Genomic DNA, 13285 nt, shown 5'->3' on the forward strand with positions numbered 1-13285 from the left:
ACAGAGTGGGAGGGGCTTACTTAAAATAATCTCTTACACAGATGCTTACAAGCCACTCTAATGAAATGTATGGGTCATTAAAGAGAGAAAACATATGAACATAGAAGGAGAACTAATCGGAAAAGGTAGAGAACCAAGGAGAATGGGAGGAGGACAAGAGAATAAAGAGAGCCGGATGTGATCAAAATATGTTGTACACATGGATGAAAATGTTATAATGAAATCCATTACTATTTCACCTCAGAAAACACAAGCCTATAGACAAACTTTTCTATCTCTGTGGACTTCCTAAAGATGAATTCATAAACCAAGAGAGCTATAAAAGTCTTCTCCATTCCCTCAAACGGGGATTTGACTTGTAGGTGTCAATGAGGCCAGAACTGAAAAGACAAACAGCATTAAGGACCAGCAGGAAGGCGGCTGTCACTTTCATGATTTCTGATTCCTTCTCACAGGCTGTTCTCTTTGGAATCCCTTCAGAGAAACAAGCAGGCAGAAGGGGCAGCAAGGACTGCAACCCCACCCACGGCAGCGCCCTGATGAGCTCCTGGATATTCCTAAGTGGCAGGACGATCCCACCTTTAGGTTTTAGTTCAGCTGTAATAATGAGTTATGAATAATTGATCATTGTGTGATAAATTATTCAGGCAGGCACACAGTTTCCAAGGAATCCTGGAGGGAGTCTGGTTAATGGCTTAAGAGGAGCCAGAGGTGGCTGCTGAGGGGACACCAGCATAAGCCTGTGCTGCTGTGGTGTGGGTAGTTACAGTTGATGCCCTCAGTGCGAGCCTCACAAGGAGGAGCCATATGAACACCCTTTGAATTTTCATGAAGTAGACATTGCCTCTGCGTACTTCTAGTGTCTGTCCATATGGCAGGTGAATATTAGCCCCAACCCCTTCCACCGTCACAACACTGGATTTGGTATCAGCGCACAGTTTTGCCAACAGAACTAGTAGTAAAGAGAAAAACTACAGAATCAAGAATGCAAACACAGACTCACATAAGTACACACACACAAACTCATGTGCGTTCACACACACACACACACACACACACATTTTCATGTTCACATGGGCCTAGCAAAACAATGCTTTACTGGAGGAAGTTAACTATTGCTTTCATTTTTCAGAACTCTTTCAGTATTTATCCTTTTTAATGAACTCAATAGTTGACTACTTCAAAGATAGAAAAGCCTGATTAAAATTCAATACGTTAAGTCCAATCCATATTGAAGGACCAAATGCTTCACTCCATACATAATGTTGAATGTCTGTCACTAACTCATCTTCTAATCTTTTTCTGTCTGTCTGTCTGTCTGCTTCTCTGTCTCCTCTCTTTCCCTACCCCCTTCCCTCTCCCCCTCTCTCTCCCCCCCATCCCTCTCCCCCTCCCTCTCCCTCTCTGTGTCCTAGTACATGTGGGTACACTCGCCTGTGCCTAATCATGTAGAACTCAGAGGTCAGAATTTGGTCTCTTCCCTCATTGCTCTACGTCTTAGTTTTAAGACAGGGTCTCTCACTGAACCCAGAGCTCATGACTTGGCCAGTGACCCCCTTCTCCGTCCTTCTGCCTCTGCCTACAGATTACAGACACATGCTACAAGGCCCATTTTTTGACCTGGATGTTGGGAACCCAAAATCAGATCCTCACACTTGCATAGGAAGCACTGTAGCCACTGAGCCACCTCCACGGAACTATTTCACAGTTCTCTTTTCCTGAAACAACTCAGCAGAGCTCAGCTATCATGACAGCTCTGAACGGCAATACAAACTAAAAGCAGTTGATCACGAAATAGCAAATCAAATGTTATAAAAAGAAGACTAGCTGCTTTGTTTTGAGACTCATAGCATAGGCCTTTGTAGGAGGCCCCAAGATGGAAGGCGCTGGAGGGAAAGAATGAAGGGTGGCTGGCCACAAGTCTGGAGAGGCAGGCAGAGCTAGGTGACCAGGCTGGAAAGGATTTCTGCAAATGAAACTAATGAGAAAGAAGAAATATGGGCCAAAGTTTAATTAAAATGCTAAGTGACTAGCACACATCGGCAAGGCTGAGAAAACCTCCTTTCAAACACATCTGCTGAAAGACTTGAGAATGCTAAGTTTCCACTCTCCGAGACTCAAGGAACTAGTGTGTTCAAATGATAAAATTAACTACGTTTCAACCTTCCCTTCCCACATGCTCAATAAAGGTCACATAAAACAAATTCTATAATTTTTCACTAAACTAAAAACAGTAAGGTTAATTAGAATGACCTTAAGGCTAAGAAAACCACTTTAAACTACTAAATTTCATAATGATCCCCATCAGCAATTGCCTAAGTGAATTCAACCAGTCGGACATCCTTGAAGGGTGTTGGGGTTTGGATTTTCAAATGGACTTTATTAAGGTGGAGCTGATACCCTTCGCACATACGTTAAGTGTCTAGTTTTAGAGATTTGATGTTCCATCCCAACTGTCATGGTAAGAGCGCAACCATTGTCCTCACAGATGCCTCATACCCAGGATTTAATCTTTTTTCCCCAAGACAATACACGATGGTCCCAGGCTGACCTCAAACTATTATGTAGCAGAGAATGACCTTGAATTCCCATATTCCTCCCTCGGCAATCTAAATACTGGGATAACAGCTGTACATCACCATATCTCATTGATACAGTGCTAGGATTCGAACTCAGGGCTCCATGCCTATACCAACTGAACTCAACTGTGCCCTCCAGGGTTTGCTTCTTAACAACTGAAACTCCAGCTGAGTTTTCCACATGACTACCTAAATATGGTTCTCAGTGTGTTCAATAGCACATCAGAGGCTCAGAATCGTATATGTGTACCTATGAGTGCGAGGCAAGAGGGTTTGAAGGGGCAGCAAAGACCACAGTGAAGCCAAGTTCGAGACTCTCCTTACTAATTTTACCTAAGGACAGAATTACCCAGGACTTCAGCATTTTAAAGACAATTTTAGTACATTTTTATAGCATAATTTATCACAGAAAACAGGATGGACACTTTTGAAAAATGATTACTATAAAATAAAACTGAAGAAAACTGTTTTGATAACTAGCGAGGCAATATGGAAAGAAATTCTGGGTTCCCTCTAATTTGATTTCATAATTCTCCACTCTGTAAACAACTATTGAGTTAGCTCAGCATATGCATCACCCCAGCCTTCCTTCACAGATCCCACTGCAGGGAGCTGGCTTTAATACAGTATAAGGAGTAAACTCCAAGTTGAGCCATTAAGCCCACTGACGCTTTCTTAGAATAAATCAAAATAGTGAGCACATGTTAAGATGATTAAATAATTCTGACAGAAAAAAATCCACTAAGTGGTATTAGTAGGTGCAATATATAAACACTGGCTTCAGCTCACAACTGAGTGGCTGAAAACTTACTTGTTAGTTTTCTCTTCTCACGGCCTCTTCTGCCCGATCCCCACCCAAACCTCCCTTCCTGTTATTCCACCCTTCCCCTTCACATCACCTGTGTTCTACCGTCCCCCCTCAGATTGTACCTCCTTCTCACCCACGCTGTCTGTCTACTTTCCTGGGTCCTAAGCTAAACATACAAATCTAAAGGTTTAATGCTAAATATGAGTGAGAACACGTGGGTTTCTTATTCTGGGTCCGGGTTACTTCACAATAATGTTTTCCAGCTCGGTCCGTTTACCTAAAACTTCCACAAGTTCATCTTTCTTCGCAGGTGAATAGAATTCTACTGTATCCGTGTGCTACCTTTCTTATTCCACTCAACAGCTGACGGGTACTTAGGCTGTTCTACACCCTGGCTATTGTGTAGGGAACAGGAGTGAAAGTGGATGAACATGTCCTCTGTATAGGAAACAGATTCCTTTGGCTATATGCCCAGGAGTGGTATAGCTGGGTCATATCATAGCTGCTTTTCTAGGTTTGTTTTTGTTTTTGTTTTTTTTTTTTTTTTTTTGAGGAACTGAACACTGATTTCCACAATGGCATTTTCTAAGCTTTGTGTGTCTGTGTCTGTGTTTAACTGGAGTTACCATAACAGGGGATTATGTCTTTCTGAACACCAAAGGTGGCCAAATACAAAGTCCCGTGCCAGGTGTTACATGTGGGATACCTTCCTTGAAGTTATTGGTCGAGTGTGTTCTGAGGACTGCGACAATACAGTTATCGCCACTATTCCTGGCTATCCAACAGAATGTGATGGTAGGGCCACATTGCTGAAGAAATAAACATTTTAATCACAGGACATGGAGAAGTCAAGCTGGTACTGACCAGCAAGCTTCCTCCTGGTGGCTAGCTTCCAAGTAAGTACCCAAAGGTGCCATGCAGGCCACTGTTGGAGAAATGCCATGGACAGTGTCACAAGCTGTAAACAGTATGAGCTACAGTAAAGAGGTGACAACATATGCCCACAGACACAACACTGGTACAAACGTTTTAAAGATAACACTGCTTTCTGCCTGGATTTCAGACCCGCTCCACAGGAGGAAATTCATGCCTAGCACTACAAGTCTGATCAAGAAGCCACGGATGGAACTGCCCTCTAAACTGTTTCTCAATTCCCATAGATTGTGGAGCACTTGGCCCTCATCAGAGAAGATTCTTTGTGCAATGGACAGTGGTCAACACAGAGTAAGTGCCAGTGCAGTGATCAGCCTCAGTGGGACATTTATATCACACGTGGCTCAGGAACCATCATGGGAGTTGGGGTGGGAAGATTTTGAAAGCCAAAGATAGAGGAGGACTCGAGTTAAAACGGTGTCTTCTAGACAGGCCAGGCCTGCTGCACTCATGAGCTCATGGCAGCCGTGATTGTCTACACAGGATCAAGTCACTCAAGATTCCAGCATGGGGGGCTCACTAACACCCCCCCACACACTCCCAACCAAGGAACTACTGACAGTTAATGGCTCCTAAAGAAGGAAGAGTTAGTTTTTTTGGTTTTTGTTTTCACATGTGTTGAGCCCTGGTAGCCTGACCACAGTCCAGTGTGGGCTCCACACCTGGGAGTATCTGAGCAGCGCAAACTGGACTCTTGGTGGGTTGTATTTAAAAGAGAGGGAGGGAAAAGGCGAGGGTAGACCTAGGAGGAGTTAAGAAAAGAAACATAGAGTGAAAATGATCAAAATACATCATGTAAAATTTTAAAATAACTAATAAAATATACTTTAAAAGAAAATTGACTTATATAAAAATCTATGCATTCTGGAAAGAATATTCACTTCAAATTGGATTTGATAATATTGAGCTACTAACATCAACTTGCTAATCCTTTAAGGAGAAATAATAGCCCTTTTATGAACAGTGAAACCTTAGACAGAGAAAAGAGGTGCTTCAGTTCACTCCTTACAATAGGAACCTGTTTTCTCCATTCCTTAGTGTGTCGTAAATAAACTTGAAAACATATTAAGCCCTTTATTTCTAATTACAGCCGAGCCTCTTGGCAATACAGCCACAATTTCTATCAGATTCTCAAATACATGCAGAGCATGATGCGGAGACCCTGCAGCGCAGTTCCTCGACAGCTTGCACAGCTATGCCACTGCAGGAAGGGTGCGCGAGAAGAGACACAAGACTCCCTCTCCAGGCACGCTAGGAGACACAGCTAAGGATCTTGTATAAGGAGAGGGCTCACATGATACTAAGTCAGCACAGTGAGTTACTCTGTAGTCATTTAAAATGGGGTGCTCTGCCTGCATATACATGTACCACGTGTGGGCCTGGTACCCTCTGAGGCCAGAAGAGGGCATCAGATACCCTGGAACTGGAGTTACCGACATTTGTGAGCCATTATGTGGGTGCTGGGAATCAAGCCCAGGTCATCTGGAAGGGCAACTAGTGTTCTTGACTGCTGAGTCCACTGTCTAGCCTCTTAAAATGATGCTTTTATCTTAAATCTTAGTGCTTTGAAAAAAAATGATGCAGAATTATATACACAGTGGAGCCCTACACTACTTTAGGGTCTTGTGCGTGGAATGGAATTGTGCCTCCACAGCTGCAGAGATTGGCGCACCTCAAAGTGTACGCCACCTAAAACCAGGACCAGCCTGGGCACTCTAAGTTCTTAAGCCCTTCCCAACAGAGCTACACAATCAGAAACCTTGGAGGAGGAAGGAGCCTTCCTCACAGTTCTCACACCCAATAAGGCATGAAGACAAGAGCCCTGTCAAACACTTCAGGCCTCATACAAAATAATCCTTCCCAGGAAACCTTGCCTCACATCCAACCTGCAGCAAGCTTAGACGGATCTGAGTTATGTCACAGCAACCAAGACCTTTTAATCCCGCAGAGCGGGAGCTATCCCAACCTTTTCCTTATGGCTATACAACCAGTGTCTTCAGCTCCCACTAGACAGAATACTGTCCATACTGGATGCCTACTCAGATCTCCAGTATGTGCTCAAGCATTTAGAGGCCTGTGTCAGACCCACGGTGGGACAGGATCTAGTGGCATGATTCCAGCATCTGCACTTCAGCAATGTGAGTCTTCTGCTCAACCAGGGTAAGGGCCACCATGCACGCTAGCTTCTTGAGGACTCAGTAGAGGGTGACCAATAGTATTGCTTTGTTTTGTGTTTGTTTTCCTTTTAAAAATGTTTTGTGAGTTCTGTGCCCCTCCTCTAATACTGGACATAGTACACGAAGGTCTCACCTCTGAGGCAAGACCATGTTTTCTTATTTGTCTGTCCACGCAGAAGATGAGCAAAGGTTGTATAGACTGTTCTGGTTTTGGAGGCATTCCTGCACTTCTCATAATGTACGCACACTACTTTCGGCATGGGAAAGGTGGAGTCCTAAAAACACTGTGTGTATACCCAGAGCTATTCACAAGACACAGACACTGAGAATTTCCACAAAAATGGTTTCCGTGAATGAAACTTCACTCTACGACAAAGACAGTATCTACCCGGGAGTAGGCGATTCACTGTCAAATTATGCCACTAACTTTGCTCAGAAATATTTTCACTTCTGTTCAAATAGTCAGGATTTCCCAGAACTGTCACCAGGAAGAAGAGAGGCACTGCTCAATGTAAGCTTTATGCTCAATTAGCATCAAGGTTACAGCTTTCCCTGGGCATGGGTTAAGCAGAAGTACCTCACTAACACGGGCCGTCTCTGCATGGCTGAGGCATGGATTCCGGAGGACTGATTCAAACACATTTTCTTCTTCAAAGACCCAGGTTCCTTCAAGTCCATGCCTGAAGGTGACTCTATCTCTTAGCATCCCCACACAAGCCTGAGATGCCTTCTGGAGACATGGGCTGATAGCAAACCTTGGCTTTGGCTGGTCAGTTAGTTTGGCTGATTCACTGTTTTCCCTCTCTTCATCTCCAGACCCATCACCATTTCTTTCTGCTGTTATCCTTTAGATCATTCTAGCAGCGACTCCTGGCTCTGCTTCCTCCTCCATTTTATGTGCCCGACTGAGTGGAAAATCAGCTTGTTAAGACTTTGAAAATCACCCGTCGCAGGGCCAAGAACTCCCCAAGGAGGGAAGAGCCTTGGAGGTTGAAGCACAGGCTTGGGGACACTTCTCTGAAGACTTGCAAGTTTTTCATCTTTAACACAATGAGAGATAGAGACATTTCTCCAAAGAATACTACAAACCGCCAACAGATATATGACAAGGTACTGAACATCGTAATCACTAGAAACATATATCTTAAAGCCACAATAAGCTACATCATTATATTTACTGTGGTGGTGGTGGTCAAAAACACAAAAGAAAACAAGTGCTGTGTGGATACAGAGAAAAGAAACACACTCTGCAGGTGGGAATGTAAATTAATGCAGCCATTATGAAAAACAATGAGAGACTGCTCAGAAAACTAAAAATAGAACTATTCTGTAATCCAGCAATCCCACCAATAAGCACAAAAGAAGAGGAAAATGAGATTATCAGACATCTGTATCCCCATGTTGATTGCAATAGTATTCCTGATAGCCAAGAAATGGCATCGACCTAAGCATCCATCGCCTGGTGAGTAAAGAAATAAAGTATGGTACATATACACAATGAACTACTACCCAGGCTTAAAGCAATGAAGTCCTGTCTTTACAGCATCGTGAATAGAACTGGAAGACATCTGTCAAGTCTAAGTCCCACACAGAAAGATAAACACCACAGAATTTCATGCAAATATGGGATCTACACACGTATCTCATAGAAGAGAGTGAAGAACACAAGGCAGCCATATAGTGCTGGGGGCGGGGCACAGATGGACTAGGACAATCTAGCAGTGACTATGGAAAGTAGAATAGATAAGTTCTATTGCATGGTATGATGACTGTACATCATTGACAATGTACTGTATGCATAGCATTTTAATGTCGTCCCCACAAAGAAACAATAATATTTGAGGAAAGAGATATGCTTGTCCTGATTTGAGCACTATACAATTATACATCTACTGAAATGTCACAAGGTATTCCATAGAAACACATCATTTTATGTATCAAAAGATCCTTGGGGATTTAAAAAAAAATGTTTTGGCAGCTTAATGAAAATATAAACTGAAATTATGAGCTATAATATTCTTTTAGAACATAATTACAACCATTAGACCAGATTGTCTATAATTATGAAAGAAAATATTCCCCAAAATAGGTTTCTAAATTTCATGATGCATAATGTCGTAATGAAAGAAGCAGCTTGCTCAATCACTACTTAATGTAACAGTTTAATCTTAATATTACTGCAACGACTAAAAAAAGAATGTCAGATATCTGTGCCCACAGAATACTCTCCAAACATGCACTAATCAAGTGAAATGCCTGCAGTTTTTATTTTTATCTAACAGCTAGTCGGGAGAGCAATAAAAATTTAAAGGAATGTGGTATTTACATTTACAGTGTAATTACAGTTCCCAGAACACAGAAAATGTCAATGAGGGTGTGGTGCCCCCAAGTGGCAAAATGATGAACTGCGGAACTCTGTTGGAAGGGTCAGAAGTTATGGTCTATTTTGTCACGCTGATTGTATCTGGAAGAGTGTATTACATAAGCCTGCCACTCATAGGATCCAATAATATGTGTCTTCCATCCAATTTCAGTCCAGGGGCTATTCGACCTAATTCTGTTAACACAGCATTAGGGAGACCTGCTCTGATCCACTGATGAGACTGCAGTCATAACATTATAAAAATCTTCTTGGCAAGCATTCACCTTTGTCTAGCTGTAACGTCACTTCCGCTGTTTGTGGTACAGCACACAGAGTAGAGGTTAAAGAGCTTGGCCTTACCTAAGGTAGATAATGAGGGGTGCCAATTAGGTAACTTTCTCATAAACCAAAGGATCAAGGGTCAACGGTATGGGGGGCGTCATTCTAAAAAACACCACACACGGAAATTATGAACTAGCGTGTTCTCTTTAAGAAGGTAATTACATCTAGTAGTAATCAGAAATTTAGCATTCACTCTGTGTGGCTAGAAGACCACCCTTAGGACTGAAGGGGGAAAGACCTTTTCAGAAGGACCAAATGGCGCCTAACCTTCATTATCAGCCGGACAGGCTTTCAATTGACCTAGGAGCATGGGCATGCCTGTGAAGGAATTTCTAGAGATGTTTAACTGAGAAGGGAAGGCGCACACCAATGTCTTAGGAGCTGGGACCCTGGATTGGATAGAGAGTTAATGTGAGAGCTGAGGACCGCATCCATGATGCTCAGCTTCCTGGCTGTGAACACGATGTGACCAGCCGCTTCCAACTCCCACCGCACCCCTCAAACTCTGGGCCAGAATCAGCCTTCCCTTCTTAAGTTGCTTTGTAGGAATGTTACCATAGCATTAAGAAAACCAACAAATACAGAGTGCACCGAATGCTCCGGGGACCCAGGAAAACGCGTTAGCTGTCACCCTGCCTCATGCTGGAACTGACAGAAAACAATGAGCTCTGGATAACTACAACTTGTTCAAGTCTTGTACCCTGAGACAATTTCAAAAGTTGACCCATAAATAAACCACTGGTAACACCTTTATAATTCCTACAACACAAACAGACATAGAAAGTCATTTGCCTTGCTGATTTCCAACCACACTTGAAAATCCAAGGAGAAAAAGAGGAAAAACTTACAGGAGCCAGACATTGCTGAAGAAAACAGACACTGGGACAGAAACTTGATCTTCCAGGGCAAAGAGATTCTTAAGTGCATTATCCTCTCCTTTGTTTTGTATCCTTCCCATGTTTCGTGTGTGTGTGTGTGTGTGTGTGTGTGTGTGTGTGTGTGTGTGAGAGAGAGAGAGAGAGAGAGAGAGAGAGAGAGAGAGAGAGAGAGAGAGAGAGAGAGAGAGAAGACAGACAGACAGACAGACAGACGGACAGACAAGAGTATGTCATTGCTCTTCGGTTCCTATTCACTTTGTTTTTGAGACAGGTCTCTCACTGAACCAGGAATCTGTCACTTTTGCTTGGCTGGCAGCCAGCTACACCAGAGACCCACCTGTCTCCCAACCACTCCCCAGCGTGGAGCTTATCAGCGCACACTGCCATGCTTGGCTTGTTTATGTGGGCTCCAGGACTCAGCTCTTCATGACTTTACCCACTGATCCACCATCCCTGCCTAACCTTAGTTCCAACTGACGTTTAGCTGCAACAAACAGAAGACAGACTAATCTAAAATGACCGCCTAACTGTACGAGGGGATCAATCCAATGGTGTTAGGGATTTTCCCCCACTGTGAGGGCTTACTGTGCTTGACCAAAATTAAAGGTGACAAGGGTACCATTGATGTGAACTAGTTTCGAATGAGAAGACCCATTTGTTCTGAATGTCTAGCTTCTGGCTTCCTATTCTAAATACCTCTTCCGGAGAAGCCACAGCAAAACGCCACCCTGCCTTCAGTGCACCCATTTACCTGGCACATGAATTACTGTTTACTTGCATTTTGGAGCAGTTCTAAAAATAGTCATCATGAAGAATTGAGCTTTTCCCACTGAGGAAGTCCCAACCAAGGCCAGTGGGAATATGTTGCCATTAAGACTGTGCTATGCGTTAAAAAAAAAAAAAAAAAAAAAAATCACTTTTAAGCAATCTATCCAGTTCAACTTCCCTAGGTCATTTGAATACTTTATTTGGATCTGAAACATGTATTGTCGTCTTTCCCAATCTTATCTGGAGCTGCAAGCGTGGCTCAGTTTTAGAGCAAAAACCCCAGGACTTCAAGTGAAATAGGAGTGGGGTACCTAAAGAAAAATCAGTGAAAGAACTTCTGATGTTTCTAAGCTTCTTGATTAATGTAAGGTGCAGAGCAGACATGACTCCACGTTCTCCACCAACCTGTGGCTACGCACAGCTGTGAGCATCTCCTACTTACAGTTCCTCTCCCTGTTTGGCTCTCTTGTCTGACACCAGATAGACAATTCCAAAACTCCCGCTGCCAAGTTTCTGTCGAAGAACATATCTTCCTCCAATCAAGGTAGCTGGGTGCGTGGAGATGGCTGTGGATCCGCGCACACACTTGGCAGTCTCTTGGAATTTTAGCATTGCTCCAAACAAGGTAAAACTGGCTTGTTCATTCACAGGAATAAGTCAGGCCTCTCGGCTGAGGATCGAAAAGTCAAGCAGGAAGTGTTGATTGATGCCAGAAATATGGAAACTCCACAGATCATGTCTAAAAGAAGCTACAAAATTCCTACCAAAAAAAAAAAAAAAAAAAGGTATAAGCTTTTGGCGATGATACCTGCACTGTACTCTGTGTGTGTGTGTGTGTGTGTGTGTGTGTGTGTGTGTGTGTTAAAAATACTGCAAAGTAAAGTCCAGCAGGTACTTTCTCCTACAAAGAGAGCAGTCCTTATACATACCTTTATCATAACAATTTACAGCCAATTTTTTTACTGACTTCTGAAATGTGTACCTATTTTATAATTCATATGGTGTTAACTTTAAAAAAAATCATCCAAATACAGGACCCGTGCACATATTGCACCGGCTTCCCTCTTACGTGTACTTTGACTTACAAGTACAGTACATTGGGACTAAACCGTAAGTTAGCCTTTTTTGCTTTAGTTTGCATCTTGTGCATGTAGACTTTAATCAGTGTTGTGGTATTTGTTTATTAGCCTAGCTATGTGAAGGGATATAAGTTCAGAGTGGGTCCCCCACCTCATTCTAAGCAAACTCCGATTCCATTTCTATTCTGCACACTAGGTACAGAGTGACCTCCTTGGATTAGAAGGCAGGCAACTCAACCCTTACGCTGCTTTTTAAAACTGGCTGAATACAAATGGATAAGAGACACAGGCATAACTCCCCGGGGAGCTATGAAACGGGTGGTGGTTATGAACGGCAGAACTGTTTTATGGCTGGATGGTCCACAAAACACACTTTTGTTCCACCAAAGTGTTAAATGTTTTATGGAAAACTTTGCTTTTGTCTAAGATCTATATGAAAATATGGCTTTACACTGAATACTATGTATACCTTGGCATTAGGTTTCATATTCAACAATTCCAAAACAACAAGAAAAAAGATATTGTTCTAATGACAGCCTGTGGCCTTGACATTTACCAAAAACTACCTGGGCCATCAAACACAAAAATCTGCAAGATAGAAACATAAAACTCATTTGTAAAATTGTCTTTTTTTAAATAATGTACTAATCTGGTATTTCATCCAGTCCCAGTGAGAGTAATACCCCTCCTCAAGGTAATGTTAGCAAAATCTGCAGCATCTAACGAATAAGCCTCTCTAAAAGGTACCTTCTGTTTGCTTCTTTGACTGGCATAAAAGTGATGGTTTCTAGATAAAGTAAGCTGTTGGAGGGGGCAGTGAATGGCGTCACCACAGCCTTTTTGGGCCTCTAATAATTCTCCTTAATGTGGGGAGGTGATTAAAGTCCCCATTCAGTGAAGGACAGAACTCAAGATGGAGGGTCCAAAGCTTCGATTTGTAATGGAGACAAACCGGGCAGTGTGTAAGCACCCCTCCGGGCTAATCTCACAAACTCAGCTCTGTCACCCTCTCATCCCTGTTGATAACCATAGAATGTTAAGTCCACTGCAGCCTGGATCTGATCCTAGGGCGGCAGATGAACTTGGATGCTGGGAACATGTTATCTTTGTATCCCTGGGGCGTGGCTAACAGCTGACATACGACATACAGTGGGTGTATCAGAGCAAGGAAGGGTTCAGCCAATCAACTGTGGCCCAAAGACCAACAAAGGAAAGATAGCAGAGTAGGAAGTTGGAGAAAGCAGAGATGCCCACTTTGTGCTAACCTTTCGTGAGGGAACAACCCATCCCGCTGGGGCAGGCAAAGGGAAAACCACGTGTAAACCGCGGGTGGGAACTGAGTGGTTTACATCCATGACA

The 13285-nt window shown here is 43.0% G+C and overlaps 1 protein-coding gene across 1 annotated transcript in view; it reads right to left on the reverse strand.

The window, feature by feature from the left end:
* The window catches only part of Nek11 (NIMA related kinase 11), a 151930-nt gene extending 140471 nt beyond the window's left edge, over positions 1-11459 (reverse strand). Inside the window, 1 exon segment of the mRNA XM_051140381.1 lies at positions 11290-11459. Within this exon segment, the coding sequence (XP_050996338.1) occupies positions 11290-11459 (170 nt within the window).
* Positions 11460-13285: the final 1826 nt, after the last annotated feature.

The sequence above is a fragment of the Acomys russatus genome, chromosome 32 (assembly GCF_903995435.1).
Source record: "Acomys russatus chromosome 32, mAcoRus1.1, whole genome shotgun sequence".
Taxonomy (NCBI): Eukaryota; Metazoa; Chordata; class Mammalia; order Rodentia; family Muridae; genus Acomys; species Acomys russatus.